This window comes from Aquarana catesbeiana, linkage group LG02 (genome assembly GCF_042186555.1).
Source record: "Aquarana catesbeiana isolate 2022-GZ linkage group LG02, ASM4218655v1, whole genome shotgun sequence".
Classification (NCBI taxonomy): domain Eukaryota; kingdom Metazoa; phylum Chordata; class Amphibia; order Anura; family Ranidae; genus Aquarana; species Aquarana catesbeiana.
This window is the reverse complement of record NC_133325.1, coordinates 749,276,880-749,288,659: the sequence shown is the minus strand read 5'-3', so window position 1 is coordinate 749,288,659 and position 11,780 is coordinate 749,276,880. Positions and strand designations below refer to the sequence as shown.

Here is an 11,780-nt window from a genome sequence, read left to right as displayed (position 1 = left end):
AAGTCCATAGTCAAATGGGTCCAAGGCTGGCGAGGTGCTGGAAGTGGTTGTAACAGTCCAGTAGGCAAAGTGCGAGGTACTTTATTAGCAGCATAAGTCTGACAGGCAGCCACATAGTCAGTAACATCCCTTTTCATATGAGGCCACCAGAGATGATGTTGCAAGGTCTTAAAAGTGATAGTGACACCAGGATGACCGGATAACACACCATCATGAGCCCAGAGGAGTACAGGTTTTCTGAGGCTAGGGGCTACGAACAGGCGACCTGGTGATATCTTCAAGCCCTGAGGAACACGATTCTGGGTTTCTTGTAACTGTTGGGAAAAAGCCGTAGAGATCTGTGCGACAACTTTGTGAGGTGGGATTATATACTGCTCGGTAGGGTGATCTTCTTCAGAGGATAGCGAACTGTCTGGAAAGAGCATCGGCTTTCTTGTTTTTAAGCCCAGGAACATAAGAAAGAACAAAATTAAAACGGGAGAAAAACAGAGCCCATTGAGCCTTACGTGAGTTCAAACGTCTTGCAGTCTGAAGATACAGTAGGTTTTTATGGTCAGTGAGGATAGAAAAAGGCTTGGGAGCCCCTACCAGGAGATAATAATAGGGAAGAAAATGAGGGAATTAGTGGGACTTTATATGAGGTATAGGGGTGCCGCTCAGGTCCCCCCCTCCATCCCGGTTGAATGAAAATGATAAAAAAATAAAAAGGTAGCGGGACTTTTTATATAGACACTCGGGAGCAGGAATAAAATTAAAAGCTTTTATTAGAATCAAATGGTTATAGAGTTTCTGTATTCGAATAATTCAATGCATGATGCTATATATAAAACTATTCGTACAACCACTACAATTCATTGAAAACAGAAGAGATATACATACATACATGTTCCAACAAGGAATCAATACATAATACATAATGTAAAAACATTTAGAGCATGGTTACATGATTAAATGAAAAAGTTGGAAAACAAAGAAAAAAGGGGGGGTTTTGATTGTAGGGGGAAAAAAACAAATTATTATGGAACGGCCTGGTCAGATGCATCAATGTGTACACTAGGTTGTTGTTGGCTCTACGCGTTTCAAGGTATTTAACCTATCATCAGGAGCAAGGAACCATAGTGATAATCTAAAAAATGAAGGAAAAATATTTAATTGAAAGAAAAAAGAGAAAAGGAAAAAAACAAAAGAAGAAAAGGAAAAGGGGAAAAAAAGGAGAGAAAAAGCTCAGAACAGGCAGGAAGGGTCCTCCCTGATGGACCCGAACTGCCTGTACACTTACATGTGTGGTCCACACAGTGGCGGTGCGGCCATGAAACACACAGGCCTAACCAATTATGCCACGCACGGGAGCTGAGGGGCCATGCCGCAACGGGCAAAACACAGGAATGGACGACGTCCCGCAGGAATGTCATAGTAGATAGTAGTGGAACAAAAAAAAAAAACCCAATCTGTAAAGGAAAAGAAAATTATGTGGCTGTGGAGTGAATGTGGGACAAAAGTGAAAATAAATGATAGAAAAAGAAAGATATAGAGAAAGGGAAGGAATAAAAGGGTTGAAAAAAAGATTAGTGTGAATGGAAAAGAAGGTGTGAGGACGTGAGAAGGGTAAAGGGAATAAGAGACTAAAAAAGGGGGGAGAGAGAGAGGATAGAATAGGCAAGGTGATGCAAGGGGAGCAATAAGTGAGGAACAGAATGGAGGAGAAAGGGCAAGAAAAAGACAGGAGTGGGAAGAAGAAAGGGGAAAAATTGAAAGCCAGGAAAGTGAGCGAAGGGAAAGTGGAACTTGATTTGAAAGTCAAATGGTGATAGAAGGGAATGTGTACCTGATAACCAGAATGTCCAGCCAGAAATGCATTGATGCACGGGTGATGGGTGGAAACAAGTGTGTACCAAACGAAGTACGGAATCCATGCGGGGATGGGGTCCATAGCTGCCAAGCCCCCGCAGCCATGTCCCCAACGTCAGACGCTGGCCCACGAATAGGGAGAGGAGGGGAGAACGCCAACAGCCCAGGAACCAAGCCATTGATGGTCCCACCGTCGGCGGCGTCAACCAAGTCAACCCCCCAATGGGTCAGGAGATAGTAATCACTCGGACGGCACGCCGCGCTATAAAGGCGCCAGCGTGTCCGGCCGGGATGTATGACGTCGATGCGCAGTGAGCACAAACCCCGCCCACCCTCCGTCACAACAGGGTGGAGGGGGGGTCCGCAGTGCGCGTCGCAGCTCCCGAACGGGACAAGGAGGCAGGCCCGGCAAACCCACAGACGCACGCACCACTGCGTGCATGTAAGAAAAAAACAAGATAAAAAGTGATTAACTAGAAATTGGAAATGAAACCAAAGTTAGAGGTCAAAAAAGGGAAATAAAGAAGGACAAAACTAAAAATATCAAACCAGATAAAAGTTAAATATTGGATTGAAAAGTAATGTTATTGATTAGAGAAGCAATTAAGCCTCTGGCAAACAGAGATGGGAGTCAGAAAAATATTTTTTATAATAAATTTATGGTTAACGCCACCGTGTGCCTATCATCCCTAATTGGTAAATAATAATAGGGAAGAAAATGAGGGAATTAGTGGGACTTTATATGAGGTATAGGGGTGCCGCTCAGGTCCCCCCCTCCATCCCGGTTGAATGAAAATGATAAAAAAATAAAAAGGTAGCGGGACTTTTTATATAGACACTCGGGAGCAGGAATAAAATTAATAGCTTTTATTAGAATCAAATGGTTATAGAGTTTCTGTATTCGAATAATTCAATGCATGATGCTATATATAAAACTATTCGTACAACCACTACAATTCATTGAAAATAGAAGAGATATGCATACATACATGTTCCAACAAGGAATCAATACATAATACATAATGTAAAAACATTTAGAGCATGGTTACATGATTAAATGAAAAAGTTGGAAAACAAAGAAAAAAGGGGGGGTTTTGATTGTAGGGGGAAAAAAACAAATTATTATGGAACGGCCTGGTCAGATGCATCAATGTGTACACTAGGTTGTTGTTGGCTCTACGCATTTCAAGGTATTTAACCTATCATCAGGAGCAAGGAACCATAGTGATAATCTAAAAAATGAAGGAAAAATATTTAATTGAAAGAAAAAAGAGAAAAGGAAAAAAACAAAAGAAGAAAAGGAAAAGGGGAAAAAAAGGAGAGAAAAAGCTCAGAACAGGCAGGAAGGGTCCTCCCTGATGGACCCGAACTGCCTGTACACTTACATGTGTGGTCCACACAGTGGCGGTGCGGCCATGAAACACACAGGCCAAACCAATTATGCCACGCACGGGAGCTGAGGGGACATGCCGCAACGGGCAAAACACAGGAATGGACGACGTCCCGCAGGAATGTCATAGTAGATAGTAGTGGAACAAAAAAAAAAACCCAATCTGTAAAGGAAAAGAAATATATGTGGCTGTGGAGTGAATGTGGGACAAAAGTGAAAAGAAATGATAGAAAAAGAAAGATATAGAGAAAGGGAAGGAATAAAAGGGTTGAAAAAAAGATTAGTGTGAATGGAAAAGAAGGTGTGAGGACATGAGAAGGGTAAAGGGAATAAGAGACTAAAAAAGGGGGGAGAGAGAGAGGATAGAATAGGCAAGGTGATGCAAGGGGAGCAATAAGTGAGGAACAGAATGGAGGAGAAAGGGCAAGAAAAAGACAGGAGTGGGAAGAAGAAAGGGGAAAAATTGAAAGCCAGGAAAGTGAGCGAAGGGAAAGTGGAACTTGGTTTGAAAGTCAAATGGTGATAGAAGGGAATGTGTACCTGATAACCAGAATGTCCAGCCAGAAATGCATTGATGCACGGGTGATGGGTGGAAACAAGTGTGTACCAAACGAAGTACGGAATCCATGCGGGGATGGGGTCCATAGCTGCCAAGCCCCCGCAGCCATGTCCCCAACGTCAGACGCTGGCCCACGAATAGGGAGAGAAGGGGAGAACGCCAACAGCCCAGGAACCAAGCCATTGATGGTCCCACCGGCGGCGGCGTCAACCAAGTCAACCCCCCAATGGGTCAGGAGATAGTAATCACTCGGACGGCACGCCGCGCTATAAAGGCGCCAGCGTGTCCGGCCGGGATGTATGACGTCGATGCGCAGTGAGCACAAACCCCGCCCACCCTCCGTCACAACAGGGTGGAGGGGGGGTCCGCAGTGCGCGTCGCAGCTCCCGAACGGGACAAGGAGGCAGGCCCGGCAAACCCACAGACGCACGCACCACTGCGTGCATGTAAGAAAAAAACAAGATAAAAAGTGATTAACTAGAAATTGGAAATGAAACCAAAGTTAGAGGTCAAAAAAGGGAAATAAAGAAGGACAAAACTAAAAATATCAAACCAGATAAAAGTTAAATATTGGATTGAAAAGTAATGTTATTGATTAGAGAAGCAATTAAGCCTCTGGCAAACAGAGATGGGAGTCAGAAAAATATTTTTTATAATAAATTTATGGTTAACGCCACCGTGTGCCTATCATCCCTAATTGGTAAATAATAATAGGGAAGAAAATGAGGGAATTAGTGGGACTTTATATGAGGTATAGGGGTGCCGCTCAGGTCCCCCCCTCCATCCCGGTTGAATGAAAATGATAAAAAAATAAAAAGGTAGTGGGACTTTTTATATAGACACTCGGGAGCAGGAATAAAATTAATAGCTTTTATTAGAATCAAATGGTTATAGAGTTTCTGTATTCGAATAATTCAATGCATGATGCTATATATAAAACTATTCGTACAACCACTACAATTCATTGAAAACAGAAGAGATATACATACATACATGTTCCAACAAGGAATCAATACATAATACATAATGTAAAAACATTTAGAGCATGGTTACATGATTAAATGAAAAAGTTGGAAAACATGTGTACACTAGGTTGTTGTTGGCTCTACGCGTTTCAAGGTATTTAACCTATCATCAGGAGCAAGGAACCATAGTGATAATCTAAAAAATGAAGGAAAAATATTTAATTGTTTAATTTGTTTTTTTCCCCCTACAATCAAAACCCCCCCTTTTTTCTTTGTTTTCCAACTTTTTCATTTAATCATGTAACCATGCTCTAAATGTTTTTACATTATGTATTATGTATTGATTCCTTGTTGGAACATGTATGTATGTATATCTCTTCTGTTTTCAATGAATTGTAGTGGTTGTACGAATAGTTTTATATATAGCATCATGCATTGAATTATTCGAATACAGAAACTCTATAACCATTTGATTCTAATAAAAGCTATTAATTTTATTCCTGCTCCCGAGTGTCTATATAAAAAGTCCCGCTACCTTTTTATTTTTTTATCATTTTCCCTACCAGGAGATGTCGTCATTCAGACAATGCCAATTTGATGGCCAGTAGTTCTCGATTCCCAACGTCGTAATTCATCTCTGCTGGAGAAAACTTTCTAGAAAAAAATGCTACTGGATGGATTCTACTGGACTTAGGCTGTCTCTGGGACAGCACAGCACCTGCTCCTACTTCGGAGGCATCAACCTCAACTATGTACTGGAGATCAGGATTTGGATGCTGAAGAACTGGAGCCTTGCTGAACATGTCCTTCACTTGCTGGAATGCTGATTCTGCTTCTGAGGACCACACCTTGCAATTTGTACCTTTCTTAGTCATAGCAGTAAGGGGCCGCAATGGAGGCAAAACCTTTGATAAAGCGTCTGTAGTAATTTGCGAACCCTAGAAAGCTTTGGAGCTCTCTTAAAGTGGTTGGGTGGGGCCATTGCAAGACAGCGGAAAGTTTTTGAGGGTCTATTTGGAAACCGACAGCACTTATAATGTGTCCAAGGAAAGGAATACTTGATGCTTTGATGGAAACTGCATTTCTCAATCTTCGCGTAAAGATGGTTTTCTCTCAGTCATTGTAATACTTGCTTTACATGTGAGATGTGCTCTAGATGAGTCTTGGAAAAGATTAAAATGTCGTCCAAGTATATGATCACAAAACTGTTGCTGAAATCGTGAAAAATGTCATTCATGAAACGTTGAAAGACAGCAGGGGCGTTACACAACCAAAATGGCATAACCAGATATTCAAAATGTCCATTACAGGTGTTGAATGCTGTCTTCCACTCGTCCCCGTCTTTAATTCAAATCAGATTATAAGCCCCTCGTAGGTCCAGCTTAGAGAAGATAACGGCTCCCTTAAGTACATCAAACAGTTCAAGAATGAGAGGCAAAGGTTTGGAGTCTTTTACAGTGATTTGATTTAACCCTCGATAATCATGGTCAAAGACCCCCATCTTTTTTTCAACAAAGAAAAAACCTGCCCCTACTGGAGAAGTAGAAGGTCAGATAAAAACCTCTTTCCAAGTTGTCCTTCGCGTATTCCTCCATGGATTTTTGTTCAGGCAAAGACAGGGGAAGAGGTGCTCCAGGAATCAAATTAATTGCGCAATCAAAAGAAAGATGTGAAGGTAAAACCTCTGCTTTTTGCTTGAAAAATACATCTGCAAATTCATGGTATTCACGAGGCAAGGTAGGTGGGATGGCCACGGAAGCCAACAGTCAACCAGAAAGTCTTTTGGGTTGAGACAAACAGTTTAGATGACAGAACGACCCCAAGAGGTTAGTTCTCCATTTTCCCAAATGAAGGGTTATGTTGTTTTAACCATGGGTAACCAAGGATAACGGTCAGAAGTGGGGAATCAATAAGAGACAAGACAACTTCCTCTTTGTGGAGTACGCCTACCCGAAGGGTGATAGTCAAAGTCACAAATTTTACAATGCCATCTCCCAAGGGTTGTCCATTCAGGGTGGTGATGTTCAGGGGTCTAGACTTTGAAACAAATGGGATTTTATTTTCTTTAGCAAAAGTGTAGTCCAAGAATATGCCCAGAATCCACAAATAAGCCTCACAGGAGACAAGTTTAGAGGGTAAATGGATAATTGTGGGAAGGGTAATCTTGGTCTTGGAGGTTATACCTGTAAGGTCTCCTATAACACTGGTTAGACTCTGCCTTTTACTGGACGGGAAGGGCAGACAGATAACAAATGTCCTTTAAGTCCACAGAACAGGCATAGGCCCAATACACGCCTCCTTTGTTTCACCGACTCAGTTAGGTGGAGACGGCTTACTTTCATGGGTTCCGCAGGTGCCTGGGGTTCAACTGAGATTTCAGGTTGTGGCTGAGGTGGTGCTTGGAAGTTAGGGGCCAAACGATAAACTAGCCTAGGAAACTTGCGAGTTCTAAGTCTCTCTTGGCACCTTTCATGATACTGGACATACAGATGAACACACAGCTCTATGAATTTCTCAAGGTCTTCTGGGGAATCCTTATAGACTAATTTGTCCTTGATGCAAGCTGTAAGACCTTTTTGGAAGGCTGCACGTAATGCACTTGAGTTCCAGGATTGTTGTGGAAATGCAAACGGAAAACATTTAAAAAGCCTCTGCATTCCTCAGTATCACCACCAAATTTTTCAGGCAGGGGAAGTTTGGGTGGTACAGAAGAGGTGGGTTGGATTGGAGCAGGAGTCTGAACCATTGCAAAAGGATCAGGCAAGCAAGATTTAAGCATAGTACAAAGTTCATCTAACTTGGCGTCCAGGGAAGAAAGATGCTGTTCCTGAGCTCCAGTCAATTGTCCCTGACGTGAAATCGCCTTAACAATCTCAGCAGGGTCCACTGCCATTGTGGCCCGTTTGTAATGTAAGGTACCTGTGATAGGTAGTGTCCAAAGTGGAGCTTGTGTGCTGAGGATTCAGGCGAAAACTTAGCCAGGCAGATCAGGACGGCAACAGATCAGGCAAATCGGTACACGATCGAAATCCAGAGATTGGTCAGGCAGGCAAAGGTCATACACGAGCTGGCGGTGAAGTACAAAATCAGCAGGCTAGAGAATAGTCAGGAATTCAGGCAGAAGTTCAAATACGGTATTCAGAGTCACAAAGCAGTCAAAATACCCAGGAAGCTAGTCCAAACAAACGGGCACTGAGAGATAGGAAGTGCTACTATTTATGGGCTGCTTTGATTGTAGATTGTGCACAGCTGGCAGCAGGTGGGGCTAGTGAGTCCAAGGTAATGCATCAAACTAAGAGAACAAAGCTATAACTCCAGAGCTCATCTGTGGCACAACAAGTAAAACTGTAGCTGTGGGACCAGGAACATCCCGGTTCAAATACACCCAGGTACATGGCAGTACCTTCATGGAGGCCTAAATGGTGATTGGTCCACCTTATATTGTTGACCACTTAATTCAAAAAGGGGGTCAAACAAGACAGACTTTATTATACTCCTCCAATACCACTGGGACTCTACAGGAAAAAATGGTGACTGGTATTCCCATTGTATACAATACTCCATCATATAATCCATAATGGAAGAGGAGGAAACATAAAGACTCATTGTGCAAACTCTTTTTATTAAAAAGCCTATTAAAATATAAATAAAATACACATATCCTCATGTGCTATTGGCTGGCACTAAGGAGGTAATGGTGTGTACTCCTATGTGAAGACCGCACCGCTTTCTGGTAATGAATGTGCATAAAGCCCCAGCAATTGTGATGACATCACAGAGCTCTGGCTCCACCCATGTTTTGTCCAATCAACTTCATTAGGAGTGGAATCCCAGCGGAATTAGAACAGTGATATAAAATCTGCCTTGTTTGACAATCTTAATTAATGATGTAGTTAACACTATAACGTGAGTCTTTGCCTATTTGGGTGTCCCTTGGAGTAGAGCGTAATCCAAAGAATTGGAGTGGGGATTTCCCATATTTGGTATGCACTAAAATAGTGGACTTTGCAGTTGACTGTACAATGTTTGCACTTTATTTATTTACATCAAAGTAGGGTTTAGGACTGATGTATTGTAATATATATATATATATATATATATATATATATATATATATATATATATATATATATGGTAATTTTATGTTATTAGTGCATTGTGTTTGGAACATATTTATATAAGTTTTACACTTTGCAAGTATTTATATATAATTTAATAATTGAATAATAGCACTGTTCATTCCTTTTATGTTAGTCAAAATATTTAGTGCCCACTTAAGGTCCTGAGCTTTCTAATATACAGTATATTCTTATAGGGTTGTGGCATTTGAAGTAATATATTCTGCCACTATCCGACTCTCTAAACTAATCACTATTACAGTGAAACTTTTGAGTCACCTGAGAGATTAAGAGTTTGTATATAGGCAGAATTCCATGTACAGTACATATAAAATTCCCTTTATGTTTCAAAATGTCAGCTGAAATCACTTAACTGCTGGTTAAAACATTTAGATATTCACATGCTTACTATTAGTTTTACAGTGTTGTACATCATGTACTGTATGTACTGTACACACCACATACTAAACAAATTTATCACAGTTTCTATTTAGACATCCCTTAGACATCTCATTTCCCTATGCTGAGAGTGACAGGTTTTCATAGCCTCAGGTGTCTATGTGCCGAGTTGTGTTTAGACCTCTTGCTTATGCCACGCCTGACAATTTATGTAACAGAACATTCTTCATACATGTGCCAGAGCAATAATAAATTGACTGGTAGGGCACCATTTTCCAGAACCTGCTGAAACTGAGACCTGAACATGAGGTAAACCTGAGAGCACTCAAGGAGAGCACACTGAATATTCTTAGGGAAGACACTGAGCATCCAGAGAGAAGACACTGAACAGTCAAAGAGAAGAAGTTGGACTACCAATCTAAATACTCAGTCCAAAGACAGGTCAGTGAACATCTAAAGAAGAGACCTTAGGAAACAAAGAGAAGACACTAAATGTTTAAAAAAGGAGACACTGAACACTCCAAGAGAAGCCATTCAAAACAAGGATACTGAACAGAGCAAGAGACAGTGGTCAACAAATTGTTGATTATCAACGCTCAAATTGAAAAGGTGTGGTTCTCCTTTCACACAGATCATTTCTGATCTTAGAAAGAACCCAATCTTAGTGTCACCATGATTCCTTGTATAGTCCAGTCCATTGGCATGATATTGGGTGGCATAGCCATGATTCTCACAATTGCTATCTGCTGGATTCCCCATTGGAGAGTGTCTATTGTAGTAGAAAGTGATGGCTATGGCACGCGTCTTGATGGACATTGGATAAGTCGTTGGGATGGGCTATGGGTAACCTGCGTGAGGCAAAGCAACCATCCAATGTTTTGTCAATCCTATTCTGCATCCAATGCACTGACTCCAGACCTGAAGTTTTCCAGAGTGCTCATGGCCTTTGCAGTGTTGGCAGCAGTAACTGGATTTTTGAATGGTCTTATTGGCATGCTGTTGAACAAGTGCTGCAGGAAGAACCTAGAAATTCGTCGCTGCTTACTTCTTTTGACTGGTATCAGTTACATCATTGCTGGAATTCTCGTTCTAATACCCGTGACACTTGTAGCCGTCAACGTCATGAAAGCTGTTTGCTTTTCCTATTGTAAAAGTGTCCAGCAGCAAGAAATTGGTGAGGCTGTCATGCTGGGATGGCCAACTGCCCTGCTCTTCTTCATTGGAGGATCCATATTTTGCTGGTACTACCCTTGTCAGTGTAGAGGCGGGAGGTGCGTCCATCCGTCAGAGTGCCAGCCACAACCTCACCTTTGTCCAGAGGATAAACCTCTAGCAACAGAACTCTGTGTCTTTAAAATTCATTCCAGGAACAATGAAGATCTAAGAATATAGATACATTAGAAGAAAAATTATTAAAGCAACAATGCTCAGTTTTCAAACTGATTTGTAAATCAATGGACCTGCCTTCATTTCAGTCACCTGCGCAATCTCAGTGTTGTAATGAGAAAACTGCAGTGTATGGATTTCATTAGAAGTGAATGAACTTTTGAAAGTATCTTCTGGGGAAAACAACCAATCACATTAAAAGAATATGTAATTTCTTAGGACGTTCTTTAAGTCAACATTGCAAAAAAAAAAAACCCTTAGGATGCTATATTGCAAGAAGTGACATTTACAGTTTTAGTCTATTACAACACATACTGTACATGGAGATTGAAATGGAGGTAAACTTTAATGCATTAAATTAAATAATGTATACATTGACTAAATTAGAAATATATATATATATATATATATATATATATATATATATATATATATATATATATATATTTTTTTTTTTTAAGACACTGGAATTTTTTTTGAGAATTGCAACAACAAAGGATTTTTGAAAATTTTGTTTTATCAATTTAGTTATCCAGTCAGCTGTGTTTTGAACTATTAGCCTATTAGCCTGGAGTTCAGCTTTAGTATTGGGCTTTATTACTGTTGGAAATTCCACCCCTTGTTTCCTGTTAGGTGGCAACATTGTCATTGATACTGAAAGCAAGAGAAAATTTCAACATCAGGATTTCAGACAGCAATTAAAATCCACTTCACCAACAATGGAAAAGATATTTTGACTTCACCTGAAGAGGATGCATGAACAGAGAGAGGATAACATTACAGGATGAACTTCAGGGCCCTTTTTCATTTTAGAATGTGTTAATGCATGTATGTCATGCATTAACGTATGCTGCATCAAGGCCACCCATTGAAATCAATGGGCTTCAGCTGCACCAAAATATGCCACAATATTTTTGCCACAACCTACTACGTAGCATGAATATACGTTCCAGAGCATTGCAAATGCATGTGCATTACCTTAGTGCTAATGGCACCGTAATGCGTCAACATTGCATAGATGTAAATCTGCCGTCGGTTTTAACTCAAGATGAATATTTTCAAAGATTTCAATAATTTTGAACACTTAAGGAAGGAAATACATATACTCCCACTCT

At 40.8% G+C, this 11,780-nt stretch overlaps 1 protein-coding gene across 1 annotated transcript; it reads left to right on the top strand.

Annotated features, from left to right (window-relative positions):
* Window positions 1-9,576: 9,576 nt before the first annotated feature.
* LOC141130095 (claudin-8-like) lies at window positions 9,577-10,919 on the top strand. Its single transcript, XM_073618059.1, has one exon. It carries the CDS (start codon window positions 9,952-9,954, stop codon window positions 10,669-10,671), a length of 720 nt encoding a protein of 239 aa, XP_073474160.1. The 5' UTR covers window positions 9,577-9,951; the 3' UTR covers window positions 10,672-10,919.
* The last annotated feature ends 861 nt before the right edge of the window (window positions 10,920-11,780 follow it).

Coding starts and splice junctions, on each gene's coding strand:
- LOC141130095 (XM_073618059.1), top strand. CDS start 9,952: ATGATTCCTTGTATAGTCCAGTCCATTGGCATGATATTGGGTGGCATA.